This window comes from Ictalurus furcatus, chromosome 1 (genome assembly GCF_023375685.1).
Source record: "Ictalurus furcatus strain D&B chromosome 1, Billie_1.0, whole genome shotgun sequence".
Taxonomy (NCBI): Eukaryota; Metazoa; Chordata; class Actinopteri; order Siluriformes; family Ictaluridae; genus Ictalurus; species Ictalurus furcatus.
In genome coordinates this window covers 22,719,061-22,746,990 of record NC_071255.1, presented here as the reverse complement: position 1 = coordinate 22,746,990, position 27,930 = coordinate 22,719,061, and the positions used below count along the sequence as shown (strand labels likewise).

Here is a 27,930-nt window from a genome sequence, read left to right as displayed (position 1 = left end):
CTGTAGCAAGACCTAGTGGTCTTAACATCTGTGCTAATACCAACTGGCTTATACCACAGAGCATTTGCTATTGGTCCTCAAGGAGATAATTCCCACATGGCAGATTCAGTGTGTTCCTAAAGCAAAGGCATATGACAGTGCTCCAAGCCATGGACAGTGCTCATAGACATGTGCATGGGAAATCAATGGGTCTATTGGCACAAACAAGATTGACTCAAATGCCATTACCAGAGGCTGGTAAAAACAACAGACAACTCTTTGGCTGACAGGCACACGGGTTCAGGAGGCACTGGATGATCGAATCTCCTTAGTTAAAATTGAACTAAACATTTGGTACAGTAGGCTACGATTGGGTGCCCTGAACCATGCTCATGTTATTTTTGTAGAATTGAGTTTCAAAGTCTGCAACTGGGGATGGAAGGAGTTATGCAGGATTCAACATGCACCACATTGGTACTATGGCAGTGGATCAGAACACAAAAGCAGGTTCATGTCAGGACAAGGACGGACTAAACTGCCAAAGTGTGATTCACCATAACCACACATTCAATAGTAGGGTAGTTTAACCCTCTGCAATTAAAGTATTGGAGGTCCAAAACATCAGGTCAATGTGGCTACAGAGCCCACTGTCAACAGGCTATAATTTCAGTTTTGCTGTTGACCACCACCAGACACTGGGGTCTACCTACAGAGGTGCAAGAGCAACGTCAATTTGGCTTGATTGACTGTGGACGTGAAGTCACTGCTAGAGAAACAGGCAATAGAAATTACCTGAGTACCAGGCCAGAGTGCCTGTCCAGATTTTTTTCAAGATATTTTCTGATTCCTAAAAAAGGAGGCTAAGTCTACCCCATTCTTGATTTGAGTGACACAAATGTATTATTAAAACAGTTCCAATTCTTTATGTTGTATATACCAATGCAAATGATGCAAGTGGTGAAACACAAGGTACACATGAGGTCATGGTTCTGAGGGGAAAATATTGCTATTAGTATTTGGCTATGAAAAAAGCACATGGGAAAACTGCAATAGTTCCGGATGGAAACCACTCTGGCAGTCCTTCACTTAGTCGTAGACCAATGGTTACATACATGACCTACCATTTTGTGTTTTATTTTTGGAGCATGTGGTAGTCTATGGAGGTGTATTTGAGGGTCAAGAAGGAAGCAGCTGCTGTCAGATGGTTGAGATGGAGGAGGTGCACTTGGCCACTCATTCTCTGGTGTTAGGTGTCTTGTTACTAGATAAGTAACTAAATATACTCACCCATTTAGCAGACTGACTGGAGCCACAGAATACTTAAAAGTACTGTTTCTGCATGACATTTCTGTTATTACTATTAATACACTATGAACACTGATTTTTACAGCCCAGATTCTTTTGTCTATGTATATTCAAGTTTAATGCATACTTCTTGACATATTATTCTGACCACGGCAGTCTTTCACTAGGGTAAAAAACAAAAGGGACTCTAATGGCATATAAGCCATAACAATTTGCTCAAAGTTTACAGTAAGGTACATAAGTATTTGGACAGTGAAACAATAAATTGTAAATGAAGCAATCAAGATGTAATTGAAGTGTAGACTTCCAGATTTAATTCAAGGGGTTTAACAATAATTGCATTAATCGTTTAGGAATTACAGATATTTTTACAGAGTCCCTCCATTTTCACAGGCTCAAAAGTAATTGGACAACCAACTGATAGGCAGGATCATGACCAAATGTGCCCTGTTTAATCATTATTTCATGACAAATTAAGGAGATAAAAGATCTGGAGTTGATTCCAAGTGTTGAATTTGCATTTGGTAGTTGTTCATGGGAACTCCCAATATGCGGTGCAAGTGATGCAAGTGAATGAAGCCATCATTAGGCTGAAAAAAACAGACCTATCAGAGAGATAACAGAAACTTTAGGAGTGGCCAAATCAGTAATTTCGTACATTATTAAAAAGGAGGAATGCATTGGCCAACTCAGCATCACCAAAAGGCCTGGAAAGCCATGGAAGACAACTGAAGTGGATGATCGCAGAATTTTTTTCCTTGTTGAAAAAAACCCACTTGACAGTCTAGCTAAGTCAAGAACTCTCTGGAGGAGATAGGTGTATCGTTGCCGAAGTGTAAATACAGACAGTTTAAATCAAGATACAAACCACTGGTAACAGATTAGACTTGCTAAAAATTTCAAAAAAGTAATAAATAAAATAAAATAAATAAGCCTGAGCAGTTCTGATGCAAGATTAACTTGTATCAGAATAATGGGAAGAGAAGAGTATGGAAAAGGAAAGGAAGGGCTCAAGATCCAAAGCATACCACATCATCTGTCAAACATGTGGAGGAAGTGTTATGGCACGGGCATGTACGGCTGGCAGTGGAACTGGGTCACTGGTATTTACTGATGATGTGACTGCTAATAGAAGTAGTGTATAGAGCTATACTTTCTGCTCAGATTGTCAATTTCTCCAAAACTGATAGGACAGTAAAGATGGATAATGACCCAAAACATACTGTGAAAGCAACCCAAGAGCTTCTTAAGGCAAAGGAATGAAATATTCTTAAATGTCTGATGACCGCAACCCAATTACTTACTGAAGACAAAACTGAAGGCAGAAAATGGCCATTTTAAATGGCAGGGGCCCAAGATAGGACACCCTCCATTCCCAAACCCACACACCAATGCACACCATGATCACTTTCAAAGCAGTTGTAATGAATGCTTCCATAACAGTTCGTTAAATATCCAAGGTGACTAGTCCTGCATGAAGTGCTCATAGCCTAAGCCACCTTAAACCATTAGCTATTCTCAGGGCGAGAGAATAAACCAGTTGTGTTTTTAATTAAAGTTTGTTTGGGTGATCACATGACTTTTATGAGGTGACATCATTCTGAAGGAGCTGAAGGAAAACACATGTCCCTGCTGTACTGAATTAAGGGATGGACCCGGTACAGATACATACTTGATAGATTGTGACAATGGTTCTTGGCTCTTCTGTGCATCTACCTCAGTCCATGGCTATAGCTATATTTGTATGGTCAGATATAGTGGAGGGATTTTATTTTCATTTATTCTGAACTGGGGTTCCACTTGGTAGTAGTTTGACAATAACATATTTTATAAATGTCATGCTGTGTCTCCATGTCTATCCCATTTCAGCATTCTCTATAAGCTTTAGGATCTACAGAATGCATGAAGTGTCTGTAAGCTTATGCAGGGTGATGTCATTTGGAGTGTTGATGGAGTGCATTAGGAAATGGCAGTGTGACAGGCTATGTGGTGTATATGGAATCATCATGTAGAGAAACTGAAGGCCTACTGGGGATGTGCTGCAGGGAGCCCAGAATAGCACACCAGACAGAGATCTGTTATTTCACTTTAGTCACAACTTCTGTCTCTGTAGATTACCTGACATGGGAAATGGATCATCTTGAACAGAACAGACAATAAAGGGGCGAGAAATGAAAAGAAGTAGAAAGTATAGATGAAAGACAGTGGGGGATACAAAGACAGAGCAAGACACCAAGAGATAGAGAGAGACAGATAGGCAAAATGTCTCCCTTTTCCATGCTATTTCCCAGAGGAGAACCTGAGCTCTGCATTCCCTGCATTGCGACTCGCTGACAAACAATCCCAACTTTATCTCCAGCACGTGGAGCAGCTGAATGGGTGCAGTGTCTGAGATGGAGGCTGGAGTTTACCCAATGAGGGGGGCAGAGCCATTGCCTGCTTGGCCAAGCCCCAGTGCCCCTTTGAGCTTATGCACTCCCAAACCAAACACATGCCGGTGTTAGGTAGCCCAGAAGGCCAGAGTGTACAGAGAACGCTCTGGAAGCAGATGGGCCGTCAGGGGCCAAGGGCAAGCATCCAGTGAAATGGAACATGAATGAAGAAGTAAATCATAAATACTAGCACTGATCACTTAACTCTAGAAGTGATAGATTTCCTATTAAGACTGCTAAAATTATGGCCATTTCATTTTTATTAATATGATTCAGTTTTTGGAATAGCAGCTGACCCAATGCAGTTGTTTTTGGGATGAAGATGCCCTTCCTTCTTTTTTATTATAAATTTGAATTATTCCATTAATTTGAGTAAGGGCATCTAATTGGGTATATCAAATGCTACCATTTGTGCTGATGTAAGGTGGTTGACAAAACTGGTTCTAGTTTAGGGTTGGAAGAAAATAGCAACCTTCAACTGTTGTATTAGTATCATTGTCATTGCCATTGTTATACCACAAATACTGTATAAAACAACAGTAGTGGTAGTAATAGCTACTCTTCTGCTGCAAACGTGGCATACATGTAGAGTGATGAGAGAGAGAGAGAGAGAGAGAGAGAGAGAGAGAACAGAGAGCTCTTTCAGTCTGTCTGTATTTACAGTATCTGACGATCCACCCATTTCTCATCCCCCATGCTGCCCAAGGCCAGATGAAAGCTGTGTGCTGTTCTGCCCAAGACCAGATGTTTAGGTGGGGCTTTTGGCCACAGAGGTGCTCTGCTGGTCATTGTAATGCCCCACACATGCCTCGTTCAACGCCTTCTGGGAGAATTAGCTTAGTATGTAATAGCAGCTTGTTGCCCGATTTGTGTGCAAAGGCCGATAAGGGATGTGCAGCGATATGCGGTGGGGCTGTGATCTCAAACGTGGGCTTTTTCCAGTGAAGGGAGCGGAACTTATGGTCCATTATCTTACAGAGTATCCCACAGTCTGCTCAAACAGTGTACCATTGTCTGGACTTAGTGTTTAGTGTCTCTTAGGCCAAGGACTTCATAGGTTTTCTGGAAGTGAAGGTTTTTCCTCACTGAAAAGCAAAATAAACACAACCCAGGAGCACACTTGCATAGCTCAGCTTCTATAAATATCCACCCACTAACCCATATAAAAACTTCCAAAGTGCACAATAATTTAGCATCTGCCTCATTTTGCAATTAAAACCTTTTATGAGGACATTCAGTTCTACACAAAGGTTGCAATTCAATAACATGGATGATACTTATTTGTATGTAAATACATTTACACTTCTCCTTTTATCTTTTCCCAAGTTATTCTTCTTTTATTTGTTTGTTCTCATGTGTTTTTAATAGTATTCCTGAATATGCATGTGTTTTTTCCACTTGTGATTCATCTTTTGCCTTCATCTTGCCTCTTTTTCTACTCAGCCTTGTTTTTCTCTCCATTTGATCCTAATTTTCTCTCATTTTGTTCTTCAGTGTTTTTCCCTTTACTGCTTTGAACTGGATTTATTGTTTGTTCCATTATTTAAAATGTTTGCCAATATTTATTTAATGAAAAAAAGCTCACCAATTATGGGCAATTGTTCCCTGGGAGTTTGACCTTTAGTGGACCAATTAGTAGTAGTTTATAATTATTATCATTTGCAAAAACATCTTGGTGAAGCGTGTATATACATTATATAAGAATGCTCATATTAACAGTTAAAGAAGGATACCACACTAATCACCAGTCTGTGAGAGATCTATGTGAATCCCATTTTCTGGATTCCAAGAAGGCTGTTGGGAAGTGGAGGTGTCAGTCCATGATTAGTGTTGAGAAAATATACAGTTCCTAATGGCATGTATACATCAGGCATACCAAATTCACGTTTAAGGAGACATTGCTCTTTTTTATATTGCAAACTTGTTCAAGGGATACTGATGTAGAAAGCAGAAATGATTCATGAAAGAAGGTTCTGAAATAAGAGCAGAAGTTGCAACAAAATACCAGGTTAACATTCATTCTTTCTTTGTATACTTTGCGAAAGTAATCATGAATGCTAAGAGTGGCTCCAGTTACAAGGCTGAATTGGGACGCTCTTCAATTTGGATACATTCATCTGTATTAATTTGTAATACACTTTAAAGAGAATCTGGAAATGATTAAAGTACAAAACAAATGACAGTTTTGCTTATCTAGATATTCCAGAACAATCAATAAAAAATTTGCTTTAAATTTAAATCTCTAAGGAATTGAAATTCTGTATTATTTCTCTGTGACTCTTACAAACTGCTGTTTTTAGGAGATGAGAAAGTCAGCATTTGATGTTAATGTCGACAGTCCTCTACTGATCAAAACCTGATGTTTTAGCAGATGAAAAGTAGCAGCATATGGGAAAGGAATAAACTAGAATCATTCATTACCTCTGTTAGGGTTACTCCTCCATTTATTATCTGTCACTGACATTCATCTACTTCTGTTATTATTATTATGGGAGGGGAGTAACCTTTGGATTCTTTAATTGTCATCATATGGGCATAATTTTCCACATTTGCTACACTTAATGTTACTTTGATTCATGTTTTTCATGATTGGTTTTGTGTATGATTATCCTATGAAGACTAATAGATACAGTATTTGGGATAGATAGGTTGTAGTGTGTTCCAAGAAATATGAATTCAGTCATGCAGTGACAAATATAATGGAAATTGAGACTGTAGCATATTTCAATCAGATTTACATGCCTATACACCTCTTAGTAAATCTATAAAAAAAAAATAAAATAAAATGTTGTCTTCAGCCAAATGTCTCCACAAGGTTAAAACTTTCATATATTCCCAAATATATCCTTTCAGATCATTTGTTGATCTTAGAAAGTTTCTAATTCTGGGTTTATGTTTATCATAACTTTCATTTTAGCCAAAACAGCAGTGAGCTTGTATTATTTAAGATTTTGCAGTGTATTAGTAAGACAGGAAAAATACAAGGGTCTCTGGCCCAATCAACTTGAAATAATAAAAATATTACATCATCAAAGATTATTAGATTTGTTCCACTCAAGTTGCTGCTGGGAGAGGATTTCAGGCCTGCAATATTTTCTTTGGCCTTTGGCTGGACTTTTCATAGATAAAGTTTGAAAGATTCAAAAATTAATTTGGAATATATGATTTATTGATGATTTATTCAGTTTAAAATTTCAGAATAAAACCCACACACAAGTTATGTGTAAAACCAGCTATGTTTAAGGGGCTGTTTTGGGGCTGTATGGTTGGAGCTGTTTATTTAATTTACATTCTTTCTGACAGTGAGAGACAGAATGTGATGAGGTTAATAATCTAGCACAGGACTACATTTTTGGACGAGATGCAGACCATTACATATTTCCTGATGCAAAGGCCAAATTGGATTTTTTTTTAAAATGTATTACTGAATCATCAAGTAGCCAACTGAGATGGGACTTTCTGTGTACTTTACCCGGTCACACCTTTGCTCTGATGAAACGAAAGTAATGGAACCTTGTTCTTTGCACTTATTTTTAGATGTACAATATGTGATATAATTATTATGTTGCTGTACACTCTTCACTCTACACATTGTGAGAGCAGGGAGTACACATATCTAGTAAACAACTTACATACACTGGAAATTAATGCTGTTGAATGCCTCTGAAAAAGTCAGTTCCTGTTATCACATATGTTATAGCTGTTGTACAGTAATTCCCTCTCCAGTCTCTCTTTATTTTCTTCCAGCTTATCATGATATCAGAAAGCAGAAACCAAAAAGCAGAAAGCCCTCTGTCCTGTCCTGTCCTGTCCTGAAAAATCTCCCATTGCAGAAAACTTACTGACTCTTATGATGTACTGATTCCAGAGATTTCTCCCATAAATGTCAAATAAAATTCTCCTTACAGGAAGCTTCATCCTATCAACATACCATGCATACTTCTTTGTTAAATAAAACACATTTTAAATCTGTTCATTATTAGTCTTAGATTCTTATAGTCTTATAATGAGTGCATAAATATAAACCTGTGCTTTACCTACTATCAGAGACATGCTTTTATAGACACTTTCTGACAAATCATAATTGAGAATTCAACTGACCAATCATAATTGAGAAGTCAGTACTGTGGCACAAGGTTCTTTTTAGTAACCTCCTAAAATATTTACTCTTAAAAATGTCTCTGCTATTGTTACAAAACAAATGAGCTTTTTGGTACAATATAGAACCTTTTCTGCTAAGATTCTAGGTTAGTCCCTGGAGTAAGGGTATTGTATACTGGGCAGGCAGCGGCAAGGACTAGTTTAACCGAGACTTGTCAATGACCTTACATTAGTTTAACATAGTTTAGTATTTACTAGACTGTGACCATTAGAATAAAATAATGTATAATGTTCAACCATTTCTTAGTTGGATCACCATGTTAAGAAGAGGTCCAGTTTAGCTGGTGACAACCTATAAATATAGGTCAAAACAATCAAAAGCAAAGTTTTAGGTATAGATGTCAGTAGTTGTTGCAGTCTTATAATCACTAATGTAATCACTCCAAGAAGGAGAAAAAAATTGTCACATGTCCTATGGTGCAAAAAATGGGAGAGGATGACTTTATAGTTCCATGAATAAGTGAATGGACACATTTGTGATAGTCAGAGGGAAATGTCTGCCTATAGCTGTTCATATATTATCATATTTATTTAATTATGTGTTTATTTATTTATTTGTCACAGAAGGGAATAAAACTTTTCATTCCCAAAATGGTGAAAACCTCTGTTTTTAAATTAGGAATTAGGATTAGACAAAACTGTGGAAGAAATATTTACTGTTAAAATATATTAGTATCTACTGTCCATGAGAGATTTTGTCTTTTTGTGTGTGTAAAGGAACAGAAGCTGAGGGAAAAAGTCTATTTGGAAGACTTTTCTTGATGGAGAAAATGATTTTACTTTCCTCCCAAGTGAATTCAGAAGAGCCAAGGAATATTCCACAGGCTCACTGGAAACAAGACATAATCATTGGAGCCAAGTCTGTCCCTGTTCCACTCGGCTACGTTATATTAATACCACCAGTCATTCATTAGAATTTATAAACATTACAATTCCTTAGAATTATAAATATCTAATGTAGAATCTACTTGCCCCAGCTATGATTTATTTTAGAAAGGGCATTTAGTCTGATTGGGAAAACAGTCTCACCACACTTCCTTGTCTCTCTCAAAACCTTGGCAGCCTCATCCTCCCCCTCCTTGGTTTCTGAAAGAGGATGCATGGTGGACAAAAAAGCGTTTATGAATGGATAAAACCCCAGAATGACTTTAGGGCCCCTGTAGACTGCTTCTCCTCTTGTGTGACCCTATGAACAGGCTCACTGCTGGTCATGACTTCATCTTCTGTGGGCCTCTCTCTGATGACATCATCACTATAATCTCACTTTACTGGTAATTTCCTTCTGACCTGTCAATGACCTTGAGGCCATCTAAAAAGGCTTTTTCCATTATGGAGATTGTATAAGATTTCTAACTTTCCTTCAGGCTCCTTACATCTTACTTGACTATCTATAAATCCTGAGAGTGGAAAGACATTTGGAAAATCCTTATGGCTCTGCATTTATTGCTATAACTACCACAGCCAAGCCAGTCTCATGGACTAAGGAAAGAAACATTACATTATGACACAATTTATACAGTATAGACTAAAACAAAAGTTTTGATCCTGACAAAAATTTGCTATAGCTTACGCTACGGCTTTAACAATCAGATACTACAGGTGATCTTAGCCGAAAGGCCAAGAAGCGATGTCGCACCACCTAACTCTTGAATAAGTCCTTCATTGCGTGTTATTTTATGGATGTGGTATGTGGGCTTAAGTGTGTGTTTAGAGCATGTATGTGTGTGTGTTGTAGGGTTATGGAAAGTTGAATTCAGCTAATCTGATATCTGAAGAATTTGTCTGTAGAGTCATTAATAAGTGAAGTCATTCTTTGATAAGAAAAACTCTTGTTCTCATGTTAAGCTGGACAATTATATCTCAGAACTTGAATAAATGATGCAGAAAATAACAGTAATAAGAGTGGAGGGGTCACCACTTCATTTTCACATGGATGAGTGAAGGGACAGATTTGTGAAGATCAAAGGGAAGTGTCTGTCTACAAAGCTGCTCACATATCAGTAAACATGTTATAGTACGTTTCATCATTTTGACTTTATTTCCACAGACGGGAATCTTCTTCATAAGTTGTTTAGGGCCTCTAAGTACATAAATTAGGGTGAATCAAAGAGATAATTGGAAGATAGTTGAAGTATATTAGTAACTATGACCAAGAGGATATTCTCCCAGATTACTAAGTATATTAAGTATATTGAGTATATTACATTGTGTTATGTTACACATTATTCAAGTCTTAATGCTATTAGCTAATTTGTTTCTCCTGATCAGGCTGATTTGGGGACTGGGGGTTTGGAGGTAGATAAACAAGGAAGTGTGTAGACTGAGTAATGTGATTGAGTTGTTCACACAGATTAGCAGCAGGCAGCTAAGGGAATGAGAGCAAGAGGAGATTTGCACATTACACATTCCCAACATTAAGCTTGCTCTTAAGAAGTGTATCCCTTTAGTAAAAGAGTAATGATTCTATATCATTAACTAGAAAATTGTAATTGAAAAAAAATGCAGTCCTTACATGCAGTCAGTTGTCACAGCAAGTATGCAGCAGTACAATTTACACATGTAAGGTCAAGGTATTCCTGCATGTGTACAGATGTATATATCATTATAAATCAATGTACACCATAGTATGGTGGCTTTTAGGTATACTGTTGGGGAAGTTGTCATTTGGATCTGTGTAATGCTTCATGGGTGGCCTCATTCTCTGCAAATGTCACTTCCAGCAGTATCGCACTACCCAAATGTGTTGTCTAAACTCCATTAGTCTATGATTCATAAACTAATAGCTGACATGCATGCCATGGCAATCTTATTTTTAGTATTTTATTAGAGACACATGGTGCCTAAAATAAAAGTGAAATCATTCATTTTCTGGTCAGATGCTATTTTAATACTGCAACTGCTTGAAATGACGTCTTTGGTCTGTAATTGGGGGAAACACCGCAGGTTTCAAACAACAAACTGTACTTAGGTGCAGGAAACTCTTAAAATCATTATCTTGCCATAAAATATTTAGTGGGAGGTCATCAAAATGAAAACCAAACTTAACTCTGTATTCTGTGGCTTAGAAAACCAGACATATTGGGCAAGTTTTACTGGTCTGTCTCCTGCTGTCAAGAGCTGGTTGGAGCTGCTGATTGATGTGGTGTGCTCCCAATGGGTAATGATAGATCTGTTTCTCAAAACTTAAAACCTACTGTAATTCAGCAATTTTTAAAATGCATGTTGAGACATTTATATAGTTGGAGCTGCAAGTGATGCAAGTGGAGAAACTCTGCAAAGAGGGTATTTAGGGTGAAAGCAGTAATGTAGAAATGCTGAGGATGTAGGATGATATACAGTGGAGAAAGTGTTTTAATGAGTGAGACCACTGAAGTCATTGCAGTGGTTTCTTGGAACTTCTTTCCATAAAACATCTGATGTTTGGACTTCATTTATCTGAATAAGGAAAGAATATGAAAATTTGTTTCATATAATATTCAAGAAAGTAAAAATACTTTTAAGAACTGTTCAAAAACTGATACTGGCTTTTAAATTTCAACCGTGCTTTCATGTGAATCTTATTGTCAGAGCATATAATGGATCCAGTCGAGTTAGTATTTAGTTTCATTTGTGGTTTCTTTCTGGTTCATGAACTGTAACAAGGAAAACAAAATACCTCCTACTAAATTCACGACTTAAAGCTTGAACTAAAAATTTCACAAATAATATTATGTCCAAACACCTAATAGAAGTAGAAGTAGACTTACATAGAATTTTTCTCAGATTTATTTATTTATTTATTAATTATTATTATTATTATTATTATTATTATTATTATTATTATTATTTAAAAATATATGCATCCCTTGATGCTTTATCTTTAAAATAGCTCAATAGCGCCTCCCTTTGGATAAGGAATGGTTTGAAGACACCAATGCGTCCTATCTATAGGACTAATTCAGAAATCTCAACAATTTTGTTAAAGTACAAATTTTCCACTGTGTTTGGAACTGAGAACTGTTCCTAGTCTTAGTTTCTGCCAGCTCTATATGATCCCAGGACTATGCCAGCCTCTGGGGTGTGAATTGATTTCACTGTGTCACAATTATGATGTAAATCATTTGATACTAAATATGTCAATATGACCTATATATATATATATATATATATATATATATATATATATATATATATCCTTGCAATGTTAAATAATAATATTAAAATATTCAAATACAACTATTAAATATGAAACTAGTTTGAACGCACCAAATTGTTAATGTGTCACATGAAAATCATGTATACCAGGGCTGATGTATATCTAACTACTGTATGTAAAGTCACGTAAAGTGAATTTTTAGATTTCAAAGCAAAACCTGGGATTCTGATTATTTTACATGTGTATAAGTACTGAGAGAAAAAAATAAGACACCTTGAATCACTAAAGAAAGGGCAAAGGGAAGTGTATTATATGTTATTTTTCCTCAAGTGTGAATGTCATAAGCATGCCGATTAGTAGTGTAGATTTTACAGTATCTAAATTATTCCTCAATTTAGCAATTTGATAATAATGCAAAATTTAATAACTAGACCTGAATCGAATAAATTGAATTTCTAAATTAGATCTTAATTTCTAGTCAAGTGAAATGTTCCTTAAATAAGTGTTGTTTGTATAGTCTACTTTTTTCATAAGATATATATGGATGAGAAAATCATCCATCCTTCCTCCATTTTCTATACCTTATCCTACAGGGTTGTGGGGAACCTGGAGCCTATCCCAGGGAGCATCATGCACAAGGCGGGGTACACCCTGGACAGGGTGAAAATCCATCGCAGGGCAAAATCACATACACATTCACACACCCATTCATACACTACAGACACTTTGGACATGCCAATCAGCCTACCATACATGTCTTGGGGAGGAAACCGGAGTACCCGGACGAAACCCCCACAGCATGGGGAGAACATGTAAACGCAGCACACACAGGGCAGCGGCGGGAATCAAACCCCCAACCCTGGAGGTGTGAGGCAAACATACTAACCACTAAACCCCTGTGCGGCCCTTGAGTATTGAGAATTTATTTTAATGCACCTCAATGCACAAGCTGCGTTCAAAACCTAAAACTCCATCATGACAATGAAATACATAAATGTACTGTGCTCTATACATTTATGCAGCACAGTCAGGAGTTATGATATCTAAGTTTGACTGATGTTAGTTATTTGAGATATGAGATTGAGATATGAGAGCCAAAGTCCTACTTTAGTCTTGCAGAACACTATAGGATGATATTTGACACCACGCTGCCGTCTGCTGGGCGATTTATGAAACGTTCAGCTGTGCTCCAACTCTCCTATTTTTAACAGGACACTACAACTTCACTAGTGTGATTAGTTTGGGATAGATCGCTGGTGTTCAGTTTCACAAGCGTTCAGGACATGAAACTTCAAACTCAGAAGATCAGAAACAAAATGAAATAATTCAACGAAATGCACAGTTGTATTACTATCAAGTGTTTGTTTGAGTAAACACCTGAGGTGTTCATTCTGCACTGGGGATTTTGCAGGACGAAGGAAACTGTACTTCAGAGAGCTTTAATAATACTCTCTCTGTATATATTTTCCCCCCTTAAAATTAATCATTTGCATTCAATATCGGTAGTAAGCTTGTGTCCGACCTTCTTTCTATTCCTGGCAGTTGTCATGTGTCCATGGCATTTGGCTTAGAGGCTCGTGCTGCACAGACCCGCCCCTTGGCTGAGCGGGACACTACAGGAACAAGCTCCGAGTCCAACTTCTAACATTAATCGCATTTTGTATTTGTATTATTTGCACATGCTATAAAGTTGATCGACTTCATGTATACTTTTATACTGTAGGAATAACTCATGCATACACAATGACACGAGAGGAGGAGCTGATACGGATTGCGAAAAAGCTAGACAAAATGGTGTCTAGGAATAACACGGTGAGATATTTATTTGGACGCCTGCTTCATGTTGTTGTTCTTGGTTTTGTTTTGTGGTTGTTTTTTTTTTTCATGTTCAAAGTTTCCACGTGTATCTTATTTTAAGGGCTTCCTGGGTGGCCATTCTTCGTGCATTGTGTTTATTTTGAATAGATGCGCACTTTGAAGTTTATGGTAAAAATATGGAATAGTAGTGCTTTGAGCGGCCGCGCTTTGGGACACAAATGTGAACAGGTGTCCTGTAGAGGACTGTACAGTTGCTGTTGCTGCCAGTGTCTTGCTCGTGCATGAACAAATGTGGAATTGTAGGCTACAACTTAAAATTACTATAGGAGTTTGCTAGTACATTATTTTGTCTTTGAAAACTTTCTGCAGGTTTCCTGATCGTGTAGACAGTGTCGTGTGTTTGCCCTTTTTTTCTTTATCTTTTTCTTTTCTTCCCCCGCCTTTTTTTCCACAAATGTGCTGCATAAATGTTTACTCACTTCATTCGTGTCACTGAGCCCTAACAACAAGATGGAGGAATGAACTGATTAAATAGTAACCACTAAGCTTTTTTTAAAATTTTTTTATAGAGATAAGTAATTAACATTTTGACCGTCAGTTGTAAAAACACTGGTTCGTCATTTTCTTTTCTTTTCTTTCTTTCAGGAAGGTGCTCTTGACCTGTTGAGAGAATTGCAAAAATTCAGTATGACTCTTAAGTTGCTTCAGGTAAGATTAATATCAGAAAAACAACATTAGCCAAGCTATATATCAGAAACAATGACAATCAGAAAATAAATATAGTAATGTAAGATTATATTTAGTTATGCTTTGGAAGCTCTTTTATTCTGTTATTATTTCTAACTGAAAGCCTGTATTTCGTATATGGTGCATTTTATTTCAGGACACAAGAATTGGAATGTCTGTCAATGGAATAAGAAAGCACTGCAGAGATGAGGATGTCGTCTCCCTTGCGAAGATTCTTATCAAAAACTGGAAGAGGCTATTAGGTAGCTATGGTGGTATGGCCTACTGTTTAATCCGTGTTTTAAAATGTCCAAATCATTTAGCAAGTGATATATAGAAGTAAAATAATAATAATAATAATAATACTGCCTGTGTAGAATCTGGCCATTCCCAGAAGGCTGAAAGACCAAATGAGATGAAAAATGGGAGTGGGGCCAGTACACAATCACCCAGTGGACCCTCTCCAGACACAGAGTCAAGGTAAGTCTGGCATGAAAGCAGTAAATCTGCACGGTTTAAGTGAAGGTGAAACCATACAGTATGTATATTGTATGCAGGCTTTCATGAACTGAAACTAAAGAAAAAGAAGATGAAGAAAATGAATGCACATTCTAATCTAACCTGTTTGTTTTGACAGCCCAAAATCCAGTTTAAACACTCCCAAGAAACCTGTTGATAAGCACAGAAAAGAGAGAACTGAGGCAGTTTTTAAGAAAGAAAGACAAGAAAGTGACCACAAAAAGGAAAAACACATCAGTAATCACACAAAGGAGAGTGAGAGGTGAGAGCTCACCCTTTTTTGTGTATCTCCTGATTTATTCAGTGATGAAATGGAGTCACATGGCTGAAGAGTTCTTTTGTTTGGTTAGGATGAACGCTATAGATTCAAGTGTATCCTCCTTTGGTTCACCCTTCCATCCTCCCAAGTGTTCATCTATGGAAGTGAAGAAAGACAGGTTACTGCTAGTGTGTGTTCTCAGAGGATGTGCATGGCATTAACATTCAGTTTCTCTTCAATTATGATAATGATTAAATGCAGAACAGTTGAAGCGGATATACAGTATATGTGGTTGATCAACACCACATCACATTTTGGTGGTGTGCTTTGAATTGTTGTATGTGTTTGAGTTGTGTAAATAACGGACCTATTTTTATTAAATCAAGTTTTCATCATAGTTAATCTAGTGTGATTTAGAACTAATCATTAGTTTATGTGAGATTTTTCGTTTCACATATGTTCTAACTATCTTGAATGTAATGTAGTATGAATAATTATACCCCTGCACCCTTTGGTTCTTCAGCGTAGAGTACCACAGGGCTAAAGGTGGTGTGGCTGGAGATAATAAGGCCTTTTTTTCAAGATACAGACACTGGACATTGAGCTCTGTGTTTGGATAACTTTGCTATCTGCAGCACAACAAAGGTTTTATGTTGCTTTGTATTGGTTTAACTCCAGTGGACATTTAGCCTTGTGCTGCACTATAGCTTGATTTTGCTCTCTTACTATGTGAGTGGTTTCAAAATGAATGGTAACACTATCATATAGGAGTGGTGCTTCAGACTTTCCCCTATCTTTTTTCCATATCGTTCCTTACATTAATTCATATTCTGCTCATCCAAAGCATCAATTCACATAAAGAAATAAAAAGATGTTAAAATCTTTTTTGGAAACCCACATGCAAGACAGAGGTATTGTTTGGCTTGCTGCATCAGATACACACTGCAGACATTGTCTCAGAAATGAGTCCCATTCTGGGGTTTATTGACTTAAAGTCTTAGCTCATTTTTAGTAATTTGCTTAAAAGCATATTATGCAGTAATATAATATAATATAACTGAACAATGATAGGCGCTAATAGTATGCAAAAGTTTCAGGGAGATGCTCCTGATGTTATGTTGCTTCCTGCTTATCATCATTCACACACTTTAAGGCTTGCATATGAAGAAACAAAAGTGAGCAGTCAAGAGCCGTTTCTTACTAGGCAAGCTGTATACTGTATATGATTGTATTTTGAGTCTTAATGGCAATTGATGTCGTGTCTTCTAGTTGTTGCTTCAGTTATTGTCTCATTTTGCTGCCATGTGTTTTTGAGGTGCTGAATACAAAATTAATTACACAGGAGAGAGGCTCCCGATCCCAAGAGTCCTCCTCATCTTCATCTTCACCATTCTCTTCCTGCTCATATTCGTAAACACCAACCTGAAGTGAAGAAAGACAGGTTAGCATCATTGGCATAAACAGTGACAAAACTCTATGAGAACATGTTTAAGAAACAGTGACTAGATGAGATAAGGCCTTCATTTTTAGAAATTGTATGTATTACTTTCAGGAGAGTGACACCAGAAACTTTGACCTCTCAACATTCTCAGTCTCATCATTCCTCTTCTCATAAAAGGCCATGTCCAGAGGTTCCTAAAGAGAGGTCAGAATGTGGTTCTGCATGCTCTTAATTATAATGTCATTGCTGTCAAGAAAAATGGTCTGCCTTGGAAAAAAAAAGTCTACGTTCATTTTCAAAATATATAGCACACTGTGATTTTTCTCTGTATCAAATAACAGAATTACACTGTTTATTTTTACACATAGAAAAAAGACTCCAGATCAAAATGCCCCACTTCCTCCTTTGCCTCTTCATCTACATCCTCCTGCTCAGAAACAATGCCTTTTAGAGATGAAGAAACCGAGGTCAGGGCTTGTTTGGAATGGTGAATTATACTCTAGAAATTATTTGATATTGTGAACTCATGAAAAACTCGCAAAGGCATGACTGAAATTTAAAATAACCTTCTGATACATAGCATCTGCCTCCACTTGCTTTATTTGAGTGCACAGTATGTTTTGTATAATCGAATCTGTCAATTCTCTGTCTTTTCATGAGAATGTAAGCTTCTAACTGCTTTTCTACCATCAACTACTGTATGTAAAGCAAATGTACTCCTACATTGAACTCCCACAAGTTCCTGTTGTGGAGACTGGGTGAAGACTGTAGATGCTCCAGTATTGTAGGATAAGTGATGGTATATATTTCTCATTGTTTAAATAGTGTAGAAAGTATTAAAACATGAAAGACTATATGCCAAAGAAATGCAGCAATACAAATATCACTACTCCTCTGGCAAATATAGCACAATTGGACTTGGCTATGTGCCAAGGGGTCAAGGATTTGGTTTTAGCTGATAACATCCTGTTTATTCTTTCATGCCCTTGAGAAACACACAGCATGCACAGTAGAGTGTTGGCATTGGCATTTTCAGTATTTTTTTTTTTCTTCAAATTTTTACTAACATTCATCCATTTCTTATTAGACCGTTTTAGTAATTAATAAAGCCAATGGAACAAAAAGTTTTAACAATGGCAACAAATGATTCTGGAATAGTGATCTATGGTGGCAAAATCTTGCATAGTCAGCTGTGACACAATTCCTTGGCCCAGATTTATCTGTTTGGTCGCAGTGGACGTCCTGTATGAGTGAGCAGCTTGAAGACACCCCCTGGAGCTCTCCCATACAACCAGGTCTATTTACCCTGGCACCTGGAGTCCAGGAAAGCTCAGACAGAATAGTTGGACTGTCAGAGAATCAAAGAAGGAGGACCATAAGCTCCATTTATCTGCATGGCAGATTAAACTGGTTTTAGCAGGGAAACTGTAAAGTCTGGGAATTGTGATAACTAGATGGTAGATCTGATTTTATTTGTTTAAGTATCAGGAAGCAGAACTTTCTTGTAAAACTGCAGCTGCAGATTCTTTTCATCTTATGATCTGGTCTTACTGCATTTTCTAAAGTCAGATAGCTGGTTGGAGGCAAATAGAGGCAGCAGCCCTTGTCTGTTAGCTTCCTCCCTCCTTTTCATATAGTAACAGGGCGTCTCATGGATCCTCAGACCAGGAAAGGGTAGGAATTGATAAATGCACTGAATGCAAAACAAGTACATTTGCTCTGTCAAGTACTAAAGTATAAATCTGTCTATTTCTTGGTTTGGACAGAACCTAACCTGAGGTTAAACAGACTAATTTGCAGAACACCTTTCACAAATTGAATTGTGAAAAAAATGTCCTCAAGTAATCTACAATATTGTATTTAGAGAGTGGAAAACAGTATAATTGTTAGTTACTAGGGTAACAGACTGATTATACAGTAAGTAACTAGGGTAACACATCAATATTCTTGCAGTGGTGACCTCTGGTGGTGAAATTTGGGATTGTTCGAGAAAACCGTAATGACCAGTTTACAATTGAACTCTTCACCACCCACAACAGTTTTCTAACAGTTTTACTGTATATGACATTCACAGTGGAATCTACTCTCTACAGTGTATGTGTCTTGCTGCCTTACTGGGCTGGAAATCAAACAGTCAGTCCTTCATTAGTTTATAATTGCATATACTAATATACTGGGATGTGATCAAAGCCCCCCAAAAGAGATTGTCTCTGGGCAAGTTGCACAACAGCAAAGCGTTCACTCTAGTCTTTGGGAGATTGTGAGTTAAAGTCCTGATGATACCACAACCATCCAAGTCTGAGAGTCAAGAGAAGAAAATTAGACATGCTTTCTGGGGGTAGGGATGGCATACACTCTCTCCCCTGTCAATCATAGTGACACTAGGAAATGTGTAGCAGCTGTGAGCTTATGTATGTGGAAAGGGCAGATAGCACTTTCCTCAGTCCCTCCAGGATTTTGTGATTTTTCAATCGCACAATTTAAAGAAAATCAAGGAAACTCAATAATATTCAGAGGCATTCAACCAAAACCCTCTTCAATTCACATGCGTCGAACATGAGTACAGCTAAAAGGTCTAATTTACCAACAAACCTCACAGTGTTTCATGTAGTTTTCCGCAAAAAAGCACAACAAGCTCCGCAAATTGCATCATCCATTTCGAAGAACAGCCGCAGCAAAAGTAAGCATTTTTGGCCATCATGATCACAAAACAAACTCTGCGAAATCCTGTATTAACTGTTTCCTCCGAGTGTTTTCAGCAGTTTGACAAATGTGGTAGCTGGCTTCATGTGTCTCAGAGGAAACATGTTTTCTTCACCTTCCCCAGCTGTTGTGTGATAGGGGAGAGTTAGCTGTTAGCTAATAGGTGGGAATTTGAAACAGCAAATTGGGGAGAAAATGATGGAAACGCTGCCCAATAAATAAATAATAATAATTAGCTGCTAACAATACATTCAGTTTAAGATGAAGTTGGTGCAATACTAAAAATAGCTTGCAAGTTGTGATTTTACTGTGATTACTAAAATTAAATTACATAACCATTTTGCATGGCTAGAAAAAGAATATGCAGTATATGTGGTGTCATGTGATTTATGCTTTTATCAATAGTTAATTGTCGTTGTTATTAGGAAAGAGACTGTGAATCCTGATGCCCCTCTTCCTCCTCTGCCTCTCCATCTTCATCCCCCTACTCTTACAAAGCATCCTTCATTAGACATGGAGAAAGACAAAGAAAAAGAAAGCAAAGACAAAGAAAGGTTATGATTGGACTTTTAGCATGCTGGAAACCAGATAGGTTCCATATTTGTTTAATTTGAACAGATTGTTGTTTTTAGATATTTTAAGTGATTGTCTCACAATAGGTTTATTTCTCCCCATAATAAATGTAGAAAAGATATGCCAGCACCAAAACGAAATGCACAGCAGCTGATATCTGAACATAAGAAACACAGGTCTGAAGCTAGTAACTTTGATTTGTCTTCGCAATAGTACTCCAAAACTAAAAGCTGGATTCTCTCATCCTGCATGTGTCCAGTGTGTTGAACTAATTACAAAAATGTGAAATACTTGATCTACCTAGAAATGTAGATTTATCAGGAAAGAGAATGCATGTGGTGAAAAGATAAATGTTGGTTCTTATATAAAATGCTGAAATAATGCTCCCATGTCAGCAGAGATCTGGGGGACAGTAAACCAGCCAAAAGACTGTCTACAGACATGAAGAAAGACAGGTTGGAACATAGATGTGTGTCAGTATGGATGAAAGACAGAGGGCAGTATCAGTGCATGAATTAGTTTGGCTGTGGTTCCGCAGCCAGTGGGTAGTTATAGTAAGAACAATTTACTCCGTTTATGCCAGAGAAGTTTTTTTTTTTTTGTTGTTCATTTTCAATTTTCATTGTATTCATAGGTTCTTATTGTTTTTCCAGAAGGGATTCCTCAGATTTCAGTCAGCAGTCTCCGAAAAAGCCCATTAACGATGCAAAGAAAGAAAGGTTTGACCAGATACATCATCAAGTGTGACATGAGGTTTAAACTAGTACACCTGTATTTATTTTTAAAATAGAGGAGAAGCTTCCATTGCAAACTACATTTTTTTATTTCTATTTTTAGAAAAGACTCCACTGACTCTAAGTCTGGCCAGAGACAGCAGTCAAGTGACGCCAAACCTACGAGGTACAGTATTAGCCTCTAACTATTTTTTGTTTGCTAGCTTATTAATCTTTAGAGCAAGGATTACTGTTTAGGGCAGATAATATAAAACAGACTTTTCACACAGAAGGGACTCTGTTAACTCAAAGTCTGGAAGCTCACCCCTGTCTAAGAAACTCTCGGAGGAAAGGCAAGAATTACGCACACTCCTACACTACACTTCTTACTAATTTACAGAAATCTAATGGATCAAGATTGTTTGCTTGTGTCTTCCAGGAAAGAATATCATGGCCCTAAGTTGACTCTCCCTGGAGCTATACAGAGAAAGGTGTCCACAGACAGTAATGATGGACGGTACAGTTTCTATCTAGTCCCTTCCGTTCTGTCATGTTTTGTGTAGCATGTGATGTTAATTGGTTTTGGTCTTGGTCAACATATTACATTTTTAAAGTCAATTTTAAGGTGATATTCTGACCGTTAAGCTTGTGTTGGGTAAAATCACAGTGCTTCCTGTTGCTAGTCCTAGGTCTCCGTGCTCTGTGTTTTACAGTCTAACTTGCTGAAATGAGCTTATCATGTACTTGGTAATTAGCCAATAAGTTTAATCAAGTGTGCTAGATTAGACATAACAGTAATTGCACAGCATGTGGTTAGACTGAAGTGAGATTTGAAGCCAAAAAGTACACAAGTTCTGGAGAGAGACGTCCAACTTGGTGGTTTTTATTGGCAGATATTGCTCCCAGCAGCTAGGGCTATGTTTGGAAAATACACTGTGTCTGATTCATATGACATTTATACACCAGAGAGCTATTTTGGCAAGTGATGAAAATAGTTTGTGGGGCCCAGCTCCACACAGATGTCATTACACTCATATTCACAGTAATATTGTATTAGATGCATATCAGAATCAGTGGAAATGAGAGACAACAATTATCTAGTACAGTATCATCTTGATTTTTATCTCTCTCTGATCAGTAAAAGTAAACCTGAGACCCTGAAGACACCCAGCACCCCCACCACCCCCTTGTCCCCTTCCTTTAGCCCTGCTGGTGGTCCTCTCTCCCCTCACCTGCTCACTGGGGATTCCATCAGGGACAAGTGCATTGAAATGCTGTCAGCCGCACTACGCACAGATGGTAGTAAACCACAGAAAACACCAAATGTACAACCATATAGGATCACTTAAGCTATTTTATGAGTAGGAATTTTAGTAGTTCATAATCAAGCAAGATCCCAATCCTTTATTTATTTATTTATTTATTTATTTATTTATTTATTTACGCACTTGTTTATTTATTTATTTATTATTTTATAGATGACTACAAATATTATGGAGCAAACTGTGATGCCATGGGAGCTGAAATTGAGGATCATATCCTTTATAAACAAGAACATTATTCTCAGTAATCTTTAAAGTAAACTATTTTAAAGATACCTATTATATCATGTTGTTGGGTTTTTTTTAATATTTATTTATTAGTTTTGTAATCCAGTGAAGAGACTTAGTGCACGGTATACCACCAGATGGACAACTCTACCAGAAAGTGATTATAGGAACAGATTTCAGTAGATCCCTTACATTTGAACAGACATTGTAGTGGATAACACTGATGGGTTTGCTACTTTTCATTGATGCTGGCATGTCTTTTAAGGAGAGTAATGATCAGTTGGTAAACTATTTATGTGGTGTTGTAGAATGTTGGCCACAGTGTGATGCGACACAAAGAGATGCAGCGGCGCTATCATTCAAAAGTGAGATGACAGGATATGAAATGAAGAATTGCAGAATTGTTCGTTATTGTCATGCTGTTCCACTTACATAAGTGAAGACTCTTCAGTGAGAGATTTACAACATTTATTTCTCCTTAACTGACCTTGTCTCCTTAAATATCTACCAGGAGATTAAAGCCACAGATATGAAATATAAAAACAGAGTACGTAGCCGCATCAGCAACCTGAAAGATCCAAAGAATCCGAATTTACGCAAGAATGTCCTGGGAGGAGCTATTGACCTGAGTCGCATAGCCACCATGACTGCGGAGGTGTGTATGAATTATTTATGCATTGGATTATTATTGTACTTTGTGCAATCAGGTGTTGATGGCAAACATATTTGATCCTGGTTGTTCATTTCTTAGGTCAGATATTTTAAACTCATTCTGCAGGTTCTCCATCCAGACAGTATTTCAATATTTTATCTATACTTTATCAAAACCCTCCACACACTTGAACTAATGTTTAGTTTTGATATCCTTTTGTGATCTTGCCCTGTGAGCATGTGCTAGGAGCAGGAATGTAGCCAACATGCCCTTTAGGCATTATGTCTCACTTATAAATACATAGCATAGTTATGTAGTGCTTTTCAAATGTATGACGTGCTGGCAGCCTTGGTAGCAGTTATAGAGTCATTTTATACCAGCTCTGTAATGTTCTCTGTGAGGTAGGAAATGGCCAGTGATGAACTGAAGCAGCTGAGGAACATTCTGACTCAGGAAGCCATCCGCGAGCACCAGATGGCCAAGACTGGAGGCACAGTTACTGACCTGCTGCAGTGTGGCAAATGCAGGAAAAAGAACTGCACATACAACCAGGTACTATGTTCTTTTTCAAAAATACAAAATGCTTAATTAAAATTTTCCTCAGACATAAGGGTCAATATTATATCAAATTTATAGAATTTAACATACAGTTTAATAACAATTGTTAAGCTGAATGTTTTAGAAAGTTTGGTTTGGGTTTCTTATTCTATGTCTCACACTTTTATGCTTTGACACAATGATGCTGTTGGAAAGCCTAGAAAAAAAAAATTCTGACACACAGAACAATCAATTGCTGTATAATATTACGTCTTCTTTAGTGAAATGAAATAAAGACCTTGTAGGAAATTTGGATAAATAAAAATATTCGTGAGCTAGCAGGGTCAGTGTAGGTTGGAGAAGCAAAATATCCTGCAACCTTAGTGGTGAAGTAGTAGAAATTGCTAAATGTCTTAGATCTTGCTCTAAGCATTTCAAGTAAATGTACAGTGCTGTGAAAAAGTATTTGCCCCTTCCCGATTTCTTCTGTTTTTGTGTCATACTAAAATCTACAAAATCGAAGATAAAACAACCAGAGCAAACACAAAATAAAGTTTTTAAATGATAATGTTATTTATTGATGCAAAAAATTATCCAATACCTACTGGACCTGTGTGAAAATGTATTTGTCCCAGTAGTTACTAATTGCCGAAATCTATGCTGTTCAGCTGGACAACCAGGCCTGATTACTGCCAGACCTGTTCAATTAAATCAGCACTTAAATAGAACTTTTACAACAGCATGAAGTTGGTTAAAAGGTCTTACCCAGTAACACACTATGCCAAAATTGAAAGAAATTCCAGAAATTATGAGGAAGAAGGTGATTGAAATACATCAGCCTGGGAAGGGTTACAAAGCTATTTCAAAGCTCTGGGACCCCAAAGAACCACAGTGAGAGCCATTATCTCCAAATGGAAAAACTCTGCACAGTAGTGAACCTCCCCAGATGTGGCAGACCTTCCAAAATTCCTCCAAGAGCACAGCAACAACTCATCCAGCAAGTCACAAAAGGCCCAAGGACAACATCAAAAGACCTACAGGCCTCTCTTGCATCAATAAAGGTAACTGTTCATGACTCCACTATCAGAAAGACACTGGGTAAAAATTTTATCCATGGAAGAGTGGTGAGGTGAAAACCACTGCTAACCCAGAAGAACATTAAGACTCGTCTGAATTTTGCCAAAACACACATTAATGATCCTTAAAGCTTTTGGGAGAATGTTCTCTGATAGGGGTCCTGTTACATCTGGCATAAACCAAATGCAGAATTACACAAAACGAACATCATACCTATGGTCATGCATGGTGGTGGAAGTGTGATGGTGTGGGGATGCTTTGCTGCTTCAGGGCCTGGGAAACTTGCAATAATTGAGGGAAATATGAATTCTGCTCTCCACCAGAAAATCCTAAAGGAGAATGTCCGGTCTTCAGTCCATAAGTTGAAACTCAAGCGCAACTGGATTATGCAGCAAGACAGTGATCCAAAACATAAGAGTAAATCCTAGTTCTGCTAAAAGTGACACAACCAGATTTTAAATTTAAGGGAGCAAGTAGTTTTTCATCCTGGATAACTTTTTTTTTTGCTTAAAAAAAACCCTATTCTTTGAGTTCCACAAAAACAGAAGAAATCAGGAAAATACTTGCAAATACTTTTTCACAGCACTGTAAAAACATATCTTCAATATAAATGTGATATTACACAGGTGCAAACCCGGAGTGCTGATGAACCGATGACCACATTTGTACTGTGCAATGAGTGTGGAAACCGCTGGAAGGTAAGGACTTCTAGTGTAAATACAAACATGGTATATTTATGATATTTAAATGTTATCCTCCACTAGTTAACTTTTGTTATATATTATTATGAATTGAAAACTTATTACAACATATCACTTTATCTTGCTAAATAATACATTGCTTTCATTAAATAAGCTTTAATAAGGTATTTTTGCATTTATCACACCCTGTTAATGTTACCATTTTCAGCCACATTGCTTTTATTGCACCTTTCCCTGAGTCCACTAATCATTTGATTTTAACAGTACAATTTATTGATACATTATATTCCAATAATATTGGCACCCTTGGTAGATATGAGCAAAGAAGACTGTGAAAATTGTCTTTATTGTTTAATATTTTGATCTTTTGTTAAAAAATTCACAGAAATACTCTGCTCTCATGAATATCATACAATTGCAAATACAACACAGGTTTGTCGATAAAATATATCTTTATTAAATATAGGTGTGCAACAAATATTGACACACCCATGAATTCATATGGAAAAAAAAACATTTGTAGTATATTCCCATTGATATTTTACATTCTTTTTAGTACACCTGGGTGACTAGGAACAGGAAATTGTTCCACCATGACTTCCTGTTTAAAAGGGTATAAATATGAGGTGACACTTCCCTTAGTCATTCATAACAATGGGTAAGACCAAGGAATATAGCTGTGATGTGAGGCAAAAGGATCTTGAGCTTCACAAAATGGGAAGTGGCTATAAGAAAATAGCACAAGCATTGAAAATATATATCTCAATGCGCAGTGAAGAGGATAGTTCGCGTGGCCAAAAAATCTCCAAGGATCAAAGCTGGAGAATTGCAGAAGTTAGTTATGTCGTGGGGTCAGAAAGTCTCCAAAACTACAATCCGAAGTCTCCTACATCACCACAAGTTGTTTGGAAGAGTTTCAAGAAAAAAGCCTCTACTCTCATCCAAAAACAACTTGAGCATCTTCAGTTTGCCAGACACTACTGGAACTTCAAAATGGGATCGGGTTCTATGGTCAGATAAAACCAAACTAGAGCTTTTTTTTGGCTATAAACACAATAAAACCGGTGGTTTTGGTGCACACAGAGAGGTAGCAATGTGGAAAGGTACCTCATGTCCACAGTTAAATATGGTGATGGCTCTTTAATGCTTTGGGGCTGTTTTTCTTCCAGAGAACCTGGACATTTTGTTAGGATACATGGCGTCATGGACTCTATCAAATATCAACAGATAGTAAATGAAAACCTGACTGCCTCTGCCAGAAAGCTTAAAATGGGCCATGGTTGGATCTTCCAGCAGGACAATGATCCAAAACATACATCAAAATCAACACAAGCAATGGTTTACTGACCACAAAATCAAGGTCCTGCCATGGCCATACCAGTCCCCTGACTTGAAAGCCATAGAAAACCTGTGGGGTGAACTGAAGAGGAGAGTCCACCAGTGTGGACCTCTAGATTTGAAGGATCTAGAGAGATTGTATGGAGGACTGTATGGAGGAATGGTCTCAGATCCCTTACCTCCGACCTCTCCAACCTCATCAGGCATTATAGGAGAAGACTTGGAGCTGTTGGCACCTTGGCAAAGGGAGATGGCACAAAGTATTAACTAAAAGGGTGCCAATAATTGTTGCACACCTATATTTAACAAAGATCATTTTTTTGATAAACCTGTGTTGTGTTTGCAATTGTTTGATATCCATGCGAGCAGAGTTTTTTTTGTAAATTTTTGAACAAAAGATCAAAAGGTTAAACAATAGACAATTTTTCACAGCCACCTTTGCACATATTTATCAATGGTGCCAATATTAGTGGAGGACACTGTAAATATAAAGTGTTTGGTTTACTGATTATCCATGTCTGTTGTTGAATAATTATTTATATATTTTTCAGTTTTGCTGATTCCTGTTCAAAGCTTCATCTACAGTGAATACTTGGGATCTTCTTTTTTTAAATTTAGATTATACTGTAGTTTGCAATTTTAAAAAGCCAAATTAATTTTAATGGCTTAATTAAATACAGTATTTAAAAATCAAACTATGCCATACAATAGAAAAATGCAAGCTGTATAATTTTAGAAAATTAATATTTGTCAGTAATTTTTTTAAAAACTTTTTTCTACCACATACATTAACTGCATGATTTGGAGTGAAAATTAAACTTAAAAAAAAAGTTGGAAATCCACTTAACACAGATTTTTTTTTTTAATTGTGTTTTCCTTGGAGTAATAATCACAACCATACTGTACATTGTTGTATATTAGAGCAATAATGAACCGACAAAGCTGAAAAGCTCTACATAAATTAATAAAATAATAACAATAAAACTAATAAAAATAACAACTGAATTTGATTATTGTGAAGCAGTAGTATTAGTATCAGCATTTCTTTCAAGGATGTTTGAATTCATATACACTTCAGTAATAATGTTAAGTGGTGCCTATAGAAAATAAAGTTGTATTTATATTGAAGCTGAAGGTATTTTTGTGGTCTATAAATACTTATTGTATCATGCTTAATAGCACTTCAGGTTACATTACTTGTTGAATAAACATAAGGCAGGAGACATCTGTTCTTCTTCAGCTAAAGGCAGAATCACACATGAGGAATACATCCGTTGCACCCGTGGCTACCCAAAGACGCAAGCCTGAGCT

The 27,930-nt window shown here is 37.1% G+C and overlaps 1 protein-coding gene across 14 annotated transcripts; it reads left to right on the top strand.

Moving 5' to 3' along the window:
• The first annotated feature begins 13,582 nt into the window (after positions 1-13,582).
• On the top strand, positions 13,583-27,747 carry tcea3 (transcription elongation factor A (SII), 3). Of its 14 annotated transcripts, none has more exons than XM_053632745.1 (22): positions 13,589-13,824; positions 14,476-14,538; positions 14,714-14,819; positions 14,934-15,036; positions 15,194-15,337; positions 15,426-15,512; positions 16,677-16,775; positions 16,887-16,979; positions 17,144-17,242; positions 19,904-20,032; positions 20,165-20,227; positions 20,450-20,506; positions 20,705-20,770; positions 20,889-20,951; positions 21,055-21,117; positions 21,204-21,281; positions 21,903-22,063; positions 22,243-22,304; positions 22,820-22,969; positions 23,372-23,518; positions 25,207-25,278; positions 27,171-27,747. In XM_053632745.1, the coding sequence occupies exons 1-22, from the start codon at positions 13,756-13,758 to the stop codon at positions 27,177-27,179; spliced, it is 1,983 nt and encodes a 660-aa protein (XP_053488720.1). In that variant the 5' UTR covers positions 13,589-13,755; the 3' UTR covers positions 27,180-27,747. The 14 variants fall into 14 exon arrangements, with proteins under 14 accessions (XP_053488789.1, XP_053488720.1, XP_053488711.1 ...); XM_053632736.1 differs by having other exon boundaries at positions 20,447-20,506; XM_053632789.1 differs by lacking the exon at positions 17,144-17,242 and having other exon boundaries at positions 20,447-20,506.
• The last annotated feature ends 183 nt before the right edge of the window (positions 27,748-27,930 follow it).